The sequence below is a fragment of the Pangasianodon hypophthalmus genome, chromosome 30 (assembly GCF_027358585.1).
Source record: "Pangasianodon hypophthalmus isolate fPanHyp1 chromosome 30, fPanHyp1.pri, whole genome shotgun sequence".
NCBI classification, from domain to species: Eukaryota; Metazoa; Chordata; class Actinopteri; order Siluriformes; family Pangasiidae; genus Pangasianodon; species Pangasianodon hypophthalmus.
Genome location: NC_069739.1, coordinates 10369784 through 10385430, shown reverse-complemented (window position 1 = coordinate 10385430; position 15647 = coordinate 10369784). Strand labels below are relative to the sequence as shown.

The 15647-nt window shown below is 38.6% G+C and overlaps 1 protein-coding gene across 5 annotated transcripts in view; it reads right to left on the bottom strand.

Moving 5' to 3' along the window:
• LOC113528867 (rho-associated protein kinase 2) overlaps positions 1 to 15647 on the bottom strand; it is a 54755-nt gene that overhangs the window by 20049 nt on the left and 19059 nt on the right. For all 5 annotated transcript variants that reach the window (XR_008301303.1, XM_034302088.2, XM_026917642.3 and 2 more), the window contains exons 6-15: positions 14075 to 14219; positions 13818 to 13956; positions 11494 to 11585; positions 9590 to 9749; positions 8686 to 8776; positions 3646 to 3734; positions 3449 to 3497; positions 2004 to 2139; positions 1594 to 1685; positions 81 to 327 (exon numbers count right to left, since the gene is read on the bottom strand). Coding sequence is in view for 4 of the 5 variants with exons in the window: in XM_034302088.2 (XP_034157979.2) it covers positions 81 to 327; positions 1594 to 1685; positions 2004 to 2139; positions 3449 to 3497; positions 3646 to 3734; positions 8686 to 8776; positions 9590 to 9749; positions 11494 to 11585; positions 13818 to 13956; positions 14075 to 14219 (1240 nt within the window). In the remaining variant the exon portion in view is untranslated. The remainder of the gene's footprint in view (positions 1 to 80; positions 328 to 1593; positions 1686 to 2003; positions 2140 to 3448; positions 3498 to 3645; positions 3735 to 8685; positions 8777 to 9589; positions 9750 to 11493; positions 11586 to 13817; positions 13957 to 14074; positions 14220 to 15647) is intronic.

The following is a 15647-nucleotide window of genomic DNA, read 5'->3' as shown; positions in this document are numbered from 1 at the left end:
TACTACTTCATTTCCACAATCCTTAGCTTGCTTCCTCATCCACTCCCTCACTGTCTCCCTAATGACTTATTCTCCCTCACCTTGCAGGTCAGTGATGGTCTCAGAGCTGAGACTGCGCTCCCTCTTCTCAGTCTCTAGGGCACTCTGCAGGCTGAGATTGTCCTGCTCCAGGCTGAGTCGGCTGCTCTCCAGCTGTGCCAGTCTCTCCTGCAGCTCCCTGAGTAAAAGCTCCAGCTGCTGCGCCTGTCTCGCTGCCTCGGCCTGAGCTTTCTTTACTCGGCCTGACTCCTCCACCTCAGCCTGCAGCTTAGCGCTCACCTCCTCCAGCTACAGAGCAAGAGAAAAAAGAAGGAAGAACTGTCATCACATACCAAACACTACACTTGCAATGCAGCATAAATTATTAACCCAGTTTTCATTTCATGCAAGTCGTCAAGTTTATTTGTACATTTAAAAACAACAAATGTTGACCGAAGTGCTGAACAAAAGCTCAGATAAAATCATTCAAGCTAATAAAATAAAGTTGCTAAAAAATAGTACTGAAATTGGTCAATAACAACAATTAAATTTTACGAAATTTTAATTAAAATTACGAAAAATAAAATATTAATTAAATAAATAATACATTAGAAAATACACACCACTGAATCACCATACACCACACATCTCACAGCTAGGCATAGGTCAAAGGGAAAAGATGGGTTTTTAATTGTGAATTAGTTATATGCAGACATTTGGGGACTCTTGATTAGTCGATCTAAGAGAGCTTGAGGTAGTGTAGGGGCAGATTCATTCTGAAATGTAATGCAGTGCTAATCCATGTAATGCTTCAAAAACACTTTTAGTAGTTTGAAATGACTGGCTGGCTGATGCAACTAATGTGTTTTCTAGCTTATTTGTGGATGGTCAGTTACGCATGAGCCTCTAGGGCATAGTGTTTATATCAATAAATTCTTCATCTCCATAATCACTGATTTGTCAGGTCTGGTATTTAGTTTTGTTAGAAATTATGTTGATTATGGTAAATTGCCTATGGGTGCAAATGTGTGTGTGTGTGTGTGTGTGTGTGTGTATATGTGTGTATGTGTTGCGTGTGTTGCCCTGTGGTGGACTTGCATCCCATAGAGGGTGAATTCTCCTGAGTTCCCAAGATAAAGCAATGAATATGAATGAATGAATACAGTAATATCTATGGACCAACACTGATTATTAGATTGAATGCAGTAATAAAATCATGTGATTTTCCTTGCCGCTGGAATTACTGTCAGAGCTGCATTTATAGATATTTGGTCAGAAACACCTTCTGACCAATCAGAAAAAAGAATTAAACAGTGCTGTGGTATAAACTGGTGGTAACTTAAATACAATTTTTGAAAATGCCACTATGCTGACAGATTTTGAATGACACTCGCATCAGAACAGACATGCTCATTTGGAATCACAAAGTAGACTTCCAGACTTCCACCTAACCAAATGAGCAATGCATTGGTGTTATACCAGCAAGTTACACTTGCAACTACCCAAACATGGAGTCCTATGTGTGCTAATAATAGATGATGTTTGTTCCTGGGAAATCCTTCAGCACACACTGACCTGTCTCTCTAGATGGATATTTTTCTCAGTGGAGATCTGTGAGTTAAGGCTCTTCTTCTTCAGCTCAGCCAGCTGCTCTTTCAGGCTGCTCACTGCGAAACACAGAGTGTTAGCTGAACTAATTCATTATAGGTGTGTGAAAACATGAAGCAAATGGGTATGACCGCTAGCAAGTGGACATCAGCTAATATTATTCTGACTATAACTAGGAGCAAGCAAGTGGTACAATGATCAGAACAGTCTGTAAACAGCTGGATCAGTGTTCAGGGACAGAAATATTTATCATATCAGCAGCAGTGTTTAGTGATTAGTGTTTAATGCTCAAGTGACAGTAATGAGCATTATATTATAGTCAGATGTTCAACAGAGAAGGGGCAGTGTTCCTTAAATGCTTTCTGAAGTGGACTCACCTTCGTTTTCTAAGCCGCGTTTTCGCTCTATCTCGAGTTCAGCCTTCCTCAGGCTCTCTGTGCTCTGGTGCTGCAGCAGGGCTTTCTCTCTCTCCAGTTTCCTCAGGGAATCCTCTGCTCTGTGCCTCGCGCTCATCTATACAAACGGTGAAAAGCAGAAAAAATGAGAAGAGAAAACATTATTATTCAGTAGAAATTCAACACATATGGCAAGGCAGATTTAATTACTTCAGACTGCTAAAACCTTTAAAAAGTATGGAACCGGTCATTTAAAAGCTTACATTCAAGGCCAAATGATGCAACCAAAAATCAGTGTCTATCACAGGGGTGGATAAAAACACCTCAGCTGAGACCAAATCCACTCCTGTTTCACTGACAGTTGCATTTATAGCATTCAGACTATAGTTATAAACTGAGAGCTTCTGGCATTCCTCAGTAAGAAGCAGAAGACATTCCTCAGTAAGCTGACACTTCCTGGTCATGAGCGAGTACTAAAATCCAGAACACCAAACACCACGACAAAGATTTGGCCATGTGTTGTACATGCTGTACACTAATCATTCAGATGAAAGTTCAATAAATGAGTTAAGAAAGGCATTCCTAAAATATTAAAAATACAATTACTGTCCAGCAAACTAACATTTAGGTCCAGTTGTGCCTTCAAATACTTATTAAAATCCATAACCACTTACTCTTTCTTTTATTACTATTTTATTATTTTAAATGTCATTGCAGACTGGTTATAGCTGAATTTGTGTGTTTGTAATCTCTGTACTTCATATGTGCACAATCCAGTAAATCAAATGTTTGACTAAAATAAAAACTATAGGTACTATGCAAGGAATAAAACACTTCAGGACATGCTGTTATAGAAAAATAATCAATTTCACAGTGGTACTGGCATCGTACAACATTACACCATTCTATCATTTGATCATTTTTCTATAATAGCATGTTTCATTCCTTACACAAGGTTTTTTATTCATCTTACACCAAAGTTACTTGCCAGTGATTACTTTTTTATTTATTAAAGAAAGACATCATACTTTTTACCCATTTATAGTGACATTTTATGTTGTGAGATGTTCACAACACAAGTTAGTAACTGAAAAAGTGCAAAGCACCTCTGTCCTGTAGACTCTCCTCTGGTGATGTTACAAAGCAGTGACACTGGTGACTCCTTCCATAAATGTCACAGAAAACTTCATGGGAAATTTACAGTTATATTTATATTATATTTAGTTATAGTTATATTTATATATTACAGTTATAACTGTAAATCTGTAAATATATAATTTACAGATATTTACATCAATCTCTCACATGACACACACATGCCTGTAAAATCCTTCAAGCTGCCAGAACAAATTAAGGGCTGTAGTATGAGTGAGTCATGATTATGTTTACTATTCTTTTGCTGTATAATGGTTTGAACATTCGCTTACCTCCTCTTCAAGCTCCCTGGACAGTTTATCTAGTCGCTCGTTTGCACTTCTGTTGAGGTAAAATTGGAAAAATGAAAGACATATCAGCAGATTATTTAAAAATTTCAATCACAGTCTAAACATGTGTGCGTGTGTGTGTGCGTGTGTGTGCTCGAGTGCGCGCATGTGTGTGCGTGTGTGTATGTGATGAGCTGTACCTGCATTTGCTTTCCAGTTCATCCTTAGCTTGCATCTCATGTTTGAACTTCTCTTCTATATTAATCAGCTTCTTCTGAACATCATCAGTCTAAAGAGCAAAAGAAAGTTGGTAGAGACGAACAGTTGGGATGGAATGCATTAAACAAAATTAATCGTCAGGTGGCAGATACGGACGCAGAAATGCAGGTACCTGACATGACAGTAATATGGTTAAATTTAATGGTTAACAATCCCATCTAAGGATCAGAAACCAACCTATCTATCCAGTTTAATAATCTGGTTAAAAAAAGAACAGGTTGTACATGTCAACACACTATATGGCCAAAGGTTTGTGGACTGTCACATCAACTTGTACACTAGATCCATTACCTACATGTTTATCAAACAGATAATTCTAGAAGCAATAGAGCCTCTTCTAAAAATAATCAATTCTTCCCTTAGCACTGGCTATGTACCTTAATCTTTTAAACTAGCAGCAATTAAACCGCTGATTAAAAAACCTAACCTCAACCCTGTCAACTGTCCAACTATAGGCCAATATCAAACCTCCCCTTTATCTCCAAGATTCTAGAAAATTTTGGAGCACAGCAGCAAATAACATTCATGAAATGTAGTCAGGATTTAGGCCTCATCTTAGCACAGAGACAGCGCTGGTTAAAGTGGTAAATGACCAACTACTGGCCTCTGGTCAGGGTTGTGTCTCCTTGCTTGTGTTGCTTGACCTTAGTGCAGCTTTTGATACCACTGATCATGCTATTCTCCTCGATAGACTAGAAAATGTAGTAGGCATTAAGGGAATGGCCCTCTCCTGGCTCCAGTCTTATGCGACTGATCGTTATCAGTTTGTAGATGTAAATGGTGACTTCTCTATGCAAACTAAGGTAAAATTTGGTGTTCTGCAAGGTTCTGTTTTAGGCCCACTGCTCTTCTCTTTCTATATGCTACCTCTGGGCAAAATTATTCATAAACATGGTATTAGCTTCCACTGTTATGCTGATGACACACAGTTGTATGCTTCAGCAAAGCCAGATAACAGACACCAGTTTAATAGCGTTGAGGAATGTGTAAAAGACATTAGACACTGGATGCTTATTAACTTCCTTTTACTTAATTCTGACAAGACAGAAATACTTGTACTAGGACAACATGCAGCTAGAAGTAAGCTTTCTGATTACATAATAATTCTCGATGGCCTTTCTGTTTCATCATGTGCAGCAGTAAAAGACCTTAGTGTGATTATTGACTCGGCTTTCATTTGAAGCTCATGTAGATAATATTATTAGGATAGCTTTCTTTCATCTCAGAAATATTGCTAAGATAAGAAATATAATGTCCAGAACCAGAAGATATGACCACATCACCCCTATATTATCCACACTGCACTGGCTCCCAATCAAATTTCGTATTGATTATAAAATAATAATTAACCTATAAAGCACTGAATGGTCTCGCGCCTCAGCACCTGAACAAACATTAGGTCTTTTATGATCTGCCATGCCTACTTCGATCAAAAGGTCCTTATTTATTATGGGACAAAAGATTACCTAACAAATCTCTCCCTTTCTCTCTCTGTCTGTCTCTCTCCATTGAGCTATGCATGCTACTCCTGAGATACAAGTGATCCTGACCCCTTCTGACCTGCCTGATCCATCCTGATGCCCTACTTCTGGTTGGAGTTCTCATCAATTGGAGATCACTCTCTAGTGCTGGGGGTGGCCCCACATGAATGGCCTGAACATCATTGGGATTGCCGGGGATGGTGCCACTTGGGGGCCATGGCGATGGCTTGGGGATCTCATAGAGGGAGTTGTACTGTGATGGCTTGGGACTGTGATTGCTGTGGTGGCTTTGGGACTGTGGTTGCTGTGAGCAGTTTTGCACTCAGGACTCCATCAGTGGACAGTGGATAGGTTCAACAAACCAGACTTCATGTGAAAACTGTAATGAATTTACTGGTTGCACAATTGCACTATTTGTCCATGTAGTACACAGTTATAGAAGGGATTTATTTATAACTGCACTATGCATTATCACCCAGATGAGAATGGGTTCCCTTTTGAGTCTGGTTCCTGTCAAGGTTTCTTCCTCATATCGTCTCAAGGAGTTTTTCCTTGCCACTGTCGCCTCTGGCTTATTAGGGATAAATTCACACATTTACAATTTATTTTGATTTAATTTAATTTGAATGTATTTATTTCTGTAAAGCTGCTTTGTGACAACATCCATTGTTAAAAGTGCTATAAAATTGAATTGAAAAGCATTAGGGAGGCAGGCACTGATGTTGGTGAGGAGGTCTGGGGTTCAGTCTGTGTTCCAGTTCATCCCAAAGGTGTTCAGTGGGGTTGAGGTCAGGGCTCTGTGCAGGACACTCAAGTTCTTCCACTCCAATCTTCACACACTATGTCTTCATGGAACTCGCTTTGTGCACAGAGGCATTGTCATGCTTCTATAAAGTGCCATCAAGTGCTTAAGGGCAGACTGGAGTTTGTTTAAAATTCAGGAGTTTTGGAAAGCGTTCACAGAAGACAGAGCTGTAGCATTAAAAATGCCCTTGGCATATTAGCAAATAAAAAATGCAAGCTATAACACACATTAATATTTGGTTTCCGTTCAAGTTATTTAGCAGCAGCATGAAAATTCTTGCACACACATGCCTGTTGTTATTTCAGGGACAGAAATTTAAACTTGGTCAGTTGTAGTTCACTAGCTAGCAAGGTTACATTATCCAGCATTTCTTGGTTAACCTAGCTACTCCTAAAATATATGTATGGAGATGCAAGTAAGAAAGCATTTACAGGGAAACATGTTAACACCTACGTCATTGCATAACTTTATAAATTAAACAAGCACAATTTGGGTTTATTTAAGGGTTACTTGAAACTCATGAATGTGACAGTGAAAGAATATGTTTTGTGAGCTAACTAATGTTAACAGTCAGAATGTTAATGTACTTAAATAAATAATGCCCAGAGACAGACAAGACTAATGTCTCTGGATATAAAACAGCATGGACATATTTGTTTTATAACAAATAAGAAAATGTAAAATACAAACTAAGGGCCATCTGGGACTCAAGTCCAAAAGTTACATCAATATTTACTCAATCATCAATATTTATCTTACATCAATATTTATTAGGAAAGTTGCATGTATTCATAGTTAGGTTAAGTTCTAATTTAACTGGAATGTCTGGTGGCCTCATTCAGATTATGCAAATTATCTGCATGTTGTTCACACCTCTGAGATTTTTCATGAGTAGAGGTGTGTGAGACTGGGTTTATCAATAGTGCTTAGACCACTGCCTTTAAACACAAGCACTTGAAAGTATTTGAAATTTCTGCATTTTCTATACCTTAAAGGCTTAAAGGCTTTAAGCCTTTAAGGTATAGAAAATGCAGAAATTTCAAATACTCATACACTATAAATAAATCTTTAAAATAAATGTAATCTGCTAGGATTCCATCTGAGTGTATATATTGAAGCCACTATGACCCACACTCAAAGAACCAGCATCTCACCTTTTTTTTGAACATCCACTTATACAGTATGTACAGTCAGGTCCACAAGTATTTGGACACCGGCACAATTGTCATAATTTTGCCTCTGTACACTACCACGATGGATTTGAAATGAAGCAATCAAGATGTGATCGAAGTGTAGACTTTCAGCTTTAAGGGGTTTTCAAAATTATTGCATTAACCGTTCAGTAATTACAGCCATTTGTTGCAGATTCCCTCCATTTTCACAGGCTCAAAAGTAATTGGATAAACTAACATATCATCATAAACATTCACAAACATTAGATTATTTTTAATACCTGGCTGCAAATCCTTTGCAGTCAATGACTGGCTGAATTCTGGAACCCATGGACATCACCTAATGCTGCGTTTCCTCCTTTGAGAAGCTGCCCTTGGGTTTCTTTCACAGTATGTTTTGGTTCATTATCCATGTGTACTGTGAAGCACCGTCCTATCAGTTTTGCAGCACTTGACTGAGTTTGAGCAGAAAGTATAGCTCTATACACTTCAGAATTCATCCTGCTACTTCTATCAGCAGTCACATCATGAATAAACACCAGTGACCCAGTTCCACTGGCAGCCATACATGCCCATGCCATAACACTGCATCTGCCTTTTACAGATGATGTGGTATGTTTTGGAAAATGAGTCCTTCCTTTCCTTCTCCATACTCTTCTCCTCCCATCATTCTGGTTAATATTGCATCAGAACTGGTCAGGCTTTTTTTAGAGGTGTTTTTAGCAAAGTCTAATTTGGCCTTTCTGTTCTTGAGTGTTACCAGTGGTTCGCATCTTGAGGTAAACGGTCAGTATTTCAAGAATTCAAGAATTCTTGAAGGTATCTCTTGATTGTAGATTTTGACTGTGATACGCCTACCTCCTCCAGAGTGTTCTTGACTTGGCTAGGTGTTGTGAAGTGGCTTCTCTTCAACAAGGAAAGAATTCTGTGATCATCCCCTTTAGTTGTCTTCTGTGGTCTTCCGTGCCTTTTGGTGTTGCTGAGCTCAAATTGTTGATTTGACCACTTCTAAAGCTTCTGCTATCTCTCTGATAGGTCTGTTTTATTTTTTCAGCCTAATGATGGCCTCCTTCACTTGCAATGACACCTCTTTGGACTGCATATTGAGAGTTCCTACGAACAGCTACCAAATGCAAATTCAACACTTGGAATCGATCCCAGACCCTTTATCTCCTTAATTTGTCATGAAATAATGAGGAAACAGGCCACATCTGGCCATGAAACTGCTTATCGGTCAATTGTTCAATTACTTTTGAGCCTGTGAAAATGAAGCGACTCTGTAAAAAATGGCTGTAATTCTTAAACAGTTAATGCAATATTTTTGTTAAACCCCTTGAATTAAAGCTGAAAGTCTACAATTCAATTTTGCTTCATTTTTAATCCATTGTGGTGGTGTACAGAGGCAAAATTAAAAAAATTGTGTCACTGTCCAACTACTTATGGACCTAACTGTACTATAATTAGTTATATTAGGTACATACGTACATACACAGAGACACACACCTCAGATCTCTCTGAATGGTCCTCCTTTTCTACTAAACCATCAATACAGATGTCAGGCTTATCTTCATCTTTTTGTTTTTTGTTCATCAACCTGAGAAAAATCAGAAATAATGAGTGAGTTAAGAAAACAGAATGGGAAAGGATAGTGGGAATTATATATGAATGAATGCAGTAGTCAGTTTTAGCTAACATAACCACTTCCTTTTAAAACAAACAGTGCACTTCCTGTCTCCTGCCTCTTTCACTTTTCTAATACAAGAGCTCACTGGTCCTGTTGTGTGTATGTAGATATTTGAGACACAGAAATTTCAGAAGTGTATAAGGAGCACAGGCTCAATCTCGTTTCATGCCAGTCAGAGAAATCTGTAGTATAAACTAACTTTTGTATTTTATGGACTCTGGACATAAAGTAGTGCATCTATGTCAGCAATTCAAATTTGAATGAACCATGTTTAGAGCCACTGAAAACTGATAGCACAAAAAAGTAAATAGAGCAAGTAGGAAAAAAATAGAGACAAGATAAAATTGCTGAACAAATTAAGTTAAAGCACAAACAAATGTCAATCTGAATAAATATGGCAACTATGTTGACGAGGAAAACATCTGCTCTGCCAAAGCAAAAACTGCCAAAGTGTTAACCAATCAGGTGAGACCACCATGTATGTTTTGTTATTTCCAAACTCCTGGCAACGGGAAAGCAATGTTTTCATGTGTGTTCTGCAACAAATTATTTGGTCATTTATTGTTCCCTAAATTTTCATTTACCATAAAAATCCACAAAAATCAGTCTGAGAGAGCACAATGCCCCATGTTTTCAAGACAAAGGATGTGTAATCAGTGCTTAAGTGTCTCTTATAAAGTATTTTACAAAAGAATATATACATATACAGAGAGAGAGACTTACTGGTCCTCCCTGAAGTAGGTAAATCCAACAAAAGGTAGCTGGTTGCCTACAAAGGCACGAGGAGGTGGGAAAGTCTCGACGTCCCCTTTCTCATCCTCAATATCATCAAAATTGCTTGTGTCAATGTCACTTCTCAACTCAGGCACCACTGGAGCCATGGCTGAGAGAGGGAGAGAGAGAGAGAGAGAGAGAAATAATATAAAAATGCAAAGACCACCTTTTTCGTAGGGGTGTGGGTGTGTGTGTGTGTGTGTCAGTCTCTGAAAGGCTCAGTGTGTGTACCACACAAAGCAGACACTGTAGTTTGCAGGAAGGAGTGGCGTCTGCTGTTGGCCAAGCCAGCCCCTGCTCCCTGTCCACCTCTCTACAGTAGCACACGACTTGGCTCACACACTCACACACCTTCTCACTCTTTCTCCTACATACACACAGTGTGTATTTTACAAGAGAACGCACAAATCCAAAACCAAGTGCCATAGCTCCAAGCTCACTCTCTTTACACAGCTATATTAAGGAAAATAGCAGCAAGGTGGATTTTTAAAATGTATTTAAAGAAATGGTTTACCATAAAAAATAATTTTCCCCTTACCCCAGCCAATTCTGGTTTGGTGTCGATGCTCTTCACTGGAGCTATGAGACTAATGTAACATAAAAGATATTTTAAAGGTAATGGAAGTCTATTTCACCTGAAATTCTTTTCCATAAACACATGCACTAATCTTCTTATATTCATTTCAAATGATGGCATTACACTACATAATCTCAGTTCAGTCCAGTCTCCAGTACAGACTGTGTGTGTGTGTGTGTCGTAAATTCTGGATGTCCAAGATGGCAGCTTCGATACGGTTACAGTGTGCAGCTCCACAGTTTTTATCCATTTTTTATAGATGATATTAATTCCCACACTGGGAAATCTACTCAAAGAAAACAATTTAACTGAGACAGACTTCCATCACTTGCTAGCTATATTTGTTAGTCTATATTGCAAAACTATTAAACTAAACTCAAGCTGTATGTCAACCATTTGGGGTAAGAGTAAAAATTGTGTAAATGTGATTTTTTTTTTTTTGCCAAATCTTTCCTGTAATAAGAAGTCATTGCAGCTTGACTGGCTGTGGCAGAAGATCAGATGATCCAGAGGGAAGTAGGAAACAGACTAAGCCAAGGAGCAGTCTAGAGTAAAGTGGGCTAAGAGGTAGCACTATCAATATCTAGCATGTGTTCATACATGTGTTCATGTGAGAGTGAATAGGGAGTGAGTGAGTGAGAGAGAGAGAGAGTGGAGGAGAGAGAAGGAGAGAGAGTAAAGGAGAGAGAAGGAGAAAGAGTAAAGGAGAGAGAGGCTCCACAGTGGTGGTTTTGCATCACTCCTCTCATTAGAAACTCCACATTGGCCACAAGTTCCACCCAGAAAATGCATCCAAAAATGAACACAACACAAACCAACAACACAACAAGCAATGACACACAACACAGGGCATACTAAAAGAAAGTGTCAAACAATAGAATATGCAGAAATTATTATTATTAGCCCAAATTATTATACAACTCAAGGTTACACATGTGATTGGCATCATCTTTTCTACAAATGATAAAAATAGTCAAAAGAAATATCCTAGTTTCTAGTAACAAAAGGTACACACAGTTAACAAAAAAAAAACCAAAAACACTCGATTATGGTGAATTGAAAGAAAAAGGTTCTTACAGCCAACTGATATGTATGCAAAATTAAATAGACTTTATCAGCATTACTTTAAGTTATTACAGCAATAAACTTCTTACAAACTATATGATTAATGAGGGAGGATATGATCTCACTCCAGAGAAATTAAATTAAACTAATTGTACATGTTTATAAAACATACAGTGAGTGGACAAACTGAGTGGACAAGCACAATGCTTACTGTCTCGTATGGTATCGAAGGTCCATTGGTCGTTCTTGAAGAAGGGGTGACGTTTGATTTCCTCCACTCCTGTCCGGCCAAGCCTCACCTCCCTGAACATACCAAAGCACAGATCAACACACATGCGCACAGAGCAAAACAAAACAATACCCCCCCCCCGCCCCCCCCCCCCCCCCCCCGGCAATATATATATATATATATATATATATATATACACACACACAGCTCCTACATCGACTGGTCTGTAGATCTGTTTGTGTGCTTGTGACTAATATCCAGCTGCTAGACAACGTGAAAGACAAGCAACGCAGTGAGAGACAAGCCCTGACACAAGCATACACACACACACACACACACAAAACACACAGCTCCCCTCCCTTGCTCACTTGCACATGCTGAGGGGTACAGCGGACCAAGCTGCCACGTGTGGTTCATTCCAGCTGGAGCCGAAAACCAAAGGGAGGGCTGTGGCACATATGTGTGTATATGTGTGTATATGGGTGTATGTGTGTGTGTTTAGGCCAAACATACTGCTTTTCACATGTGCTGCCAAATATGAATGTCAAAGTGAGATAGAAGGTGAAACATGAATAAGTGAGTGAATAAATGATTGATCCTACATTCACACCTGCAAGAGGCAAGATGCTGATGTCGCAGCTGGCTTATCTCGTGTTAGTGTTTAGTGACTGCTGCTTTAATCATTTGTGGGCAGCATCAGATCAGCTTCCAAAGCTTTTACAACTTTCATTGTAATACCACCATCAACACCATCAGGATGTTCATCTTGCAGATCACTAACTAGTCAAGCCGAGTCTCTGCCATAAATCCATACAACTGCGATGTATAGCTGTGATGTCACTGCTGCAGACAAGCACTAACTTCTCAAATGAATAATGAAAACACAGCACTAACAGGTGAACACAAGAATCACTAAGCACATCACAAATATTTCACTGTATATTCAAGGTGGAGTTGATAACCTATACACATCACGGAACCTCCTTTTAAAATGCATATTGAAACAAAATCCTGGAAACGATAGAACTGATTTTTGTCTGTCTTCTATTTTCTCGAGCTAAACATTGCTGAACTTCAGCTGGAACTGAAATTGTAAGAATTGATAATTATGGCAGACGTACATCTTGCTCCATGGGTTTAGCCTGTGGAATTTACTGTAGTCAATTAATTTATACTAATGTTCCATAACTTTTAGGTACCTATACAGGAACTAAGCAGGAACTAATGAGTAGTTCTTCATTAATACTTGGGCTACCACTATTAACTACCATAGAATTCTAGTTAATTACTCATTAGGTATGTTTAATAGGGAACTTCAGTGGAGTAGTTTACTTACAGTAAACAGTAATTACTGACTAACTGACTAACTACTGATTAATTACTGATCACATTGACATCAACTCCCAATTGCTAAGACTTAAAACTTTAATATGTTTATTTCACCTGGTAACACGGATATAGTGTACTTCTAAATGTAATAATGTACATAATTGGACCATAATTACCTTTTAGAGTAAAGCTTTAAAGTATGCACTATATGCACTTTCTAGGTAAAAGATACACACTAAAGGTAAACAAAAAAAAAAAAGGTTACCACCTCAGTGACCTACTACCTAATATACTGTAACCTTGTCCAATACTTGAGTGTCTAAAATGTAAATGTCTATGTGATATATTAATGTCCACACAAAGAAGTGCAGAGTTAGTATGTTGTTTTCTTTTAGCCTAGAGACCTAAAGATAGAAATAGACAATAAACCCATGACTGAAGTGTGACCGTGTTGCTCTTCAGTAGTTAATGATCATCTGGAACAGTATTATAAAGTGAACACATGAAAATTAATTACTAATTACTTATGTAATTTTTGTCACTAAAAAAGAAATTATTTATAACACTTTTGAAAAGTATGTTAATGGAGAATATTTGTTTTTCATTTCTAAGTTACAAACTCATACTTTTGTAGGTTATTGTTGTCCATTTCTCTTAGACCTTGACTGCAGGAGAAATGTCAAGACTCAGTACATTGTTAGTTAACAATGAACTCCTCCAAAGTACTTACTGAGTAATTAACTAGCATTCTATAGTAGTAAATAATAGTAACTAAGTGTTAATGAAAAACTACTCATCTGTTCCTGTTTAGTTCCTGCATAGTTACCTATGAATTTTGGAACCACATTATAAAGTGTTTTAAAAATTTCAAATGTCAATTAATACCCTGTCTGTAGAATCATTTACTCTTTGTCTTTTGCTCTGTAGCTTGCTGATGTAAGTGCAGAATGAGGGGCAAAGTTCTCACTCTCTCCCACCTGTCAGTCAAAAAGGCACAGATAAGGTCTTTGGCCTCTTTAGACATTTCCATATCATCTGGGAAGTTCAGACTGTTTTTGTGATCCATGATCTTGCCATAAGTTCCTACTAGTGACTCAGCATAAAATGGAGTATCACCTGCAGCAAAACAAAACTACATTTATTAAGGTACGGTAAGGTAAGGTAAGGTAAGGTAAGGGAAGAGAAGAGAAGAGAAGATAAGAGAAAAGAAGAGAAGGAATGAGGAGCTACTCACCAATCAGCAGCTCATAGAGAAACACCCCCACAGACCACCAATCACACTCGCGTCCATAATAACCAGTTCCACCCTGTGACATCAGCACCTCTGGAGAAATGTAATCTGGGGTTCCCACAGCTGTGTCGCAGCGAACCATCCCAGACTGGGCACATACACACATACATGCACACACAGACACACGTACACAGACACACAGACACACACACACACACACACACACACAATTCAGCATAGTACTATTACATACAGGATGTCAGAAGATATGTCGATTGGCTCATCTCTCATTTTATTTACACACACAAACACACACACATGCTCATTTACACCTAGGGACAATTCACCATCACCAGTATGTTTTTTGAGAGGTGGAGAGAACCTAGAGGAAACACACGTGGACATGATGAGAACATGAACAGAAACTCTACATACAGTAGACAGTAACCTGAGCTCAGAATTTAAGATGAAGCTGTGATGCAGCAATGCCACCTGCTGTGCCAACCAGCTGCTTTTCTTAAAAACACACACACTCACTGACCGCCTGTACACCTGCTCATTTATGCAGTTATCCAATCAGCCAATCATGTGGCAGCAGCAAAATGCATCATGCAGAAACAGATCAAGAGCTTCATTTAATGTTCACATCAAACATCAGAATGAAGAAAAAGTGTGATCTCTGTGACTTTAACCGTGGCATGGTTGTTGGTGCCAAATGGGCTTCTTTGATTATTTCAGAAACTGCTGATCTCCTAGGATTTTGACACAAACAGTCTCTAGAATTTACACAGAATGTTGCAAAAAACAAAAAACACTGAGTGAGCGACAGTTCTGTGGGTGCAAATGCCTTGTTGATAAGAGAGATCAGAGGAAAATGGCCTGATTGCTGCCAGGAGGGACATAGTCACTCATATAATCACTCTTTACAACTGCAGTGAGCAGAAAAGTATCTCAGCATGCACACAGCATTGAACCTTGTGGTGGATGAGCTACAACAGCAGAAGAACACATCAGGTTCCATTCCTATCAGCCGAGAACAAGAATCTGAGGCTACCATGGGCACAGACTCACCAAAACTGAAACAATATATTATTATATTGATATATTATTTGTCATGGTATGTAGTGTTCTGTTGCACAGCATTGTATCTCACATCGATGTAGCCAGCAATACCCAGCAGGGAATGCGCAAATACGTAATTCATCCATTGGTAATCCTTACTGTGATCAACCAATCCAGACCTCAGAGTGAGACATGTCACTCTGACATCGGTGACACCTCCTAGTTGCAGAAACATAACGGGAGATAATAGTGATTATGAAGAGCAAGCCAGAATTTGTTTTCTAAAATCTAAAATATCACATTGTGCCGTTGGGTGTCAGAATCAGAAATGTTTTCATGAACATATTAATTTTTACACCATATTATCAAATTGGACACCTTTCCAAGGCAAAAGTAGACAGTCGTGGTTATAGACAATTAGGAGGAATAACCAGGTCAGGTTGCTAGGCTAATCAAGTCTTTTGGAACCAGGTTGCTCACATAACTCTTCTTGTTTTTACAAACACTACAGGGG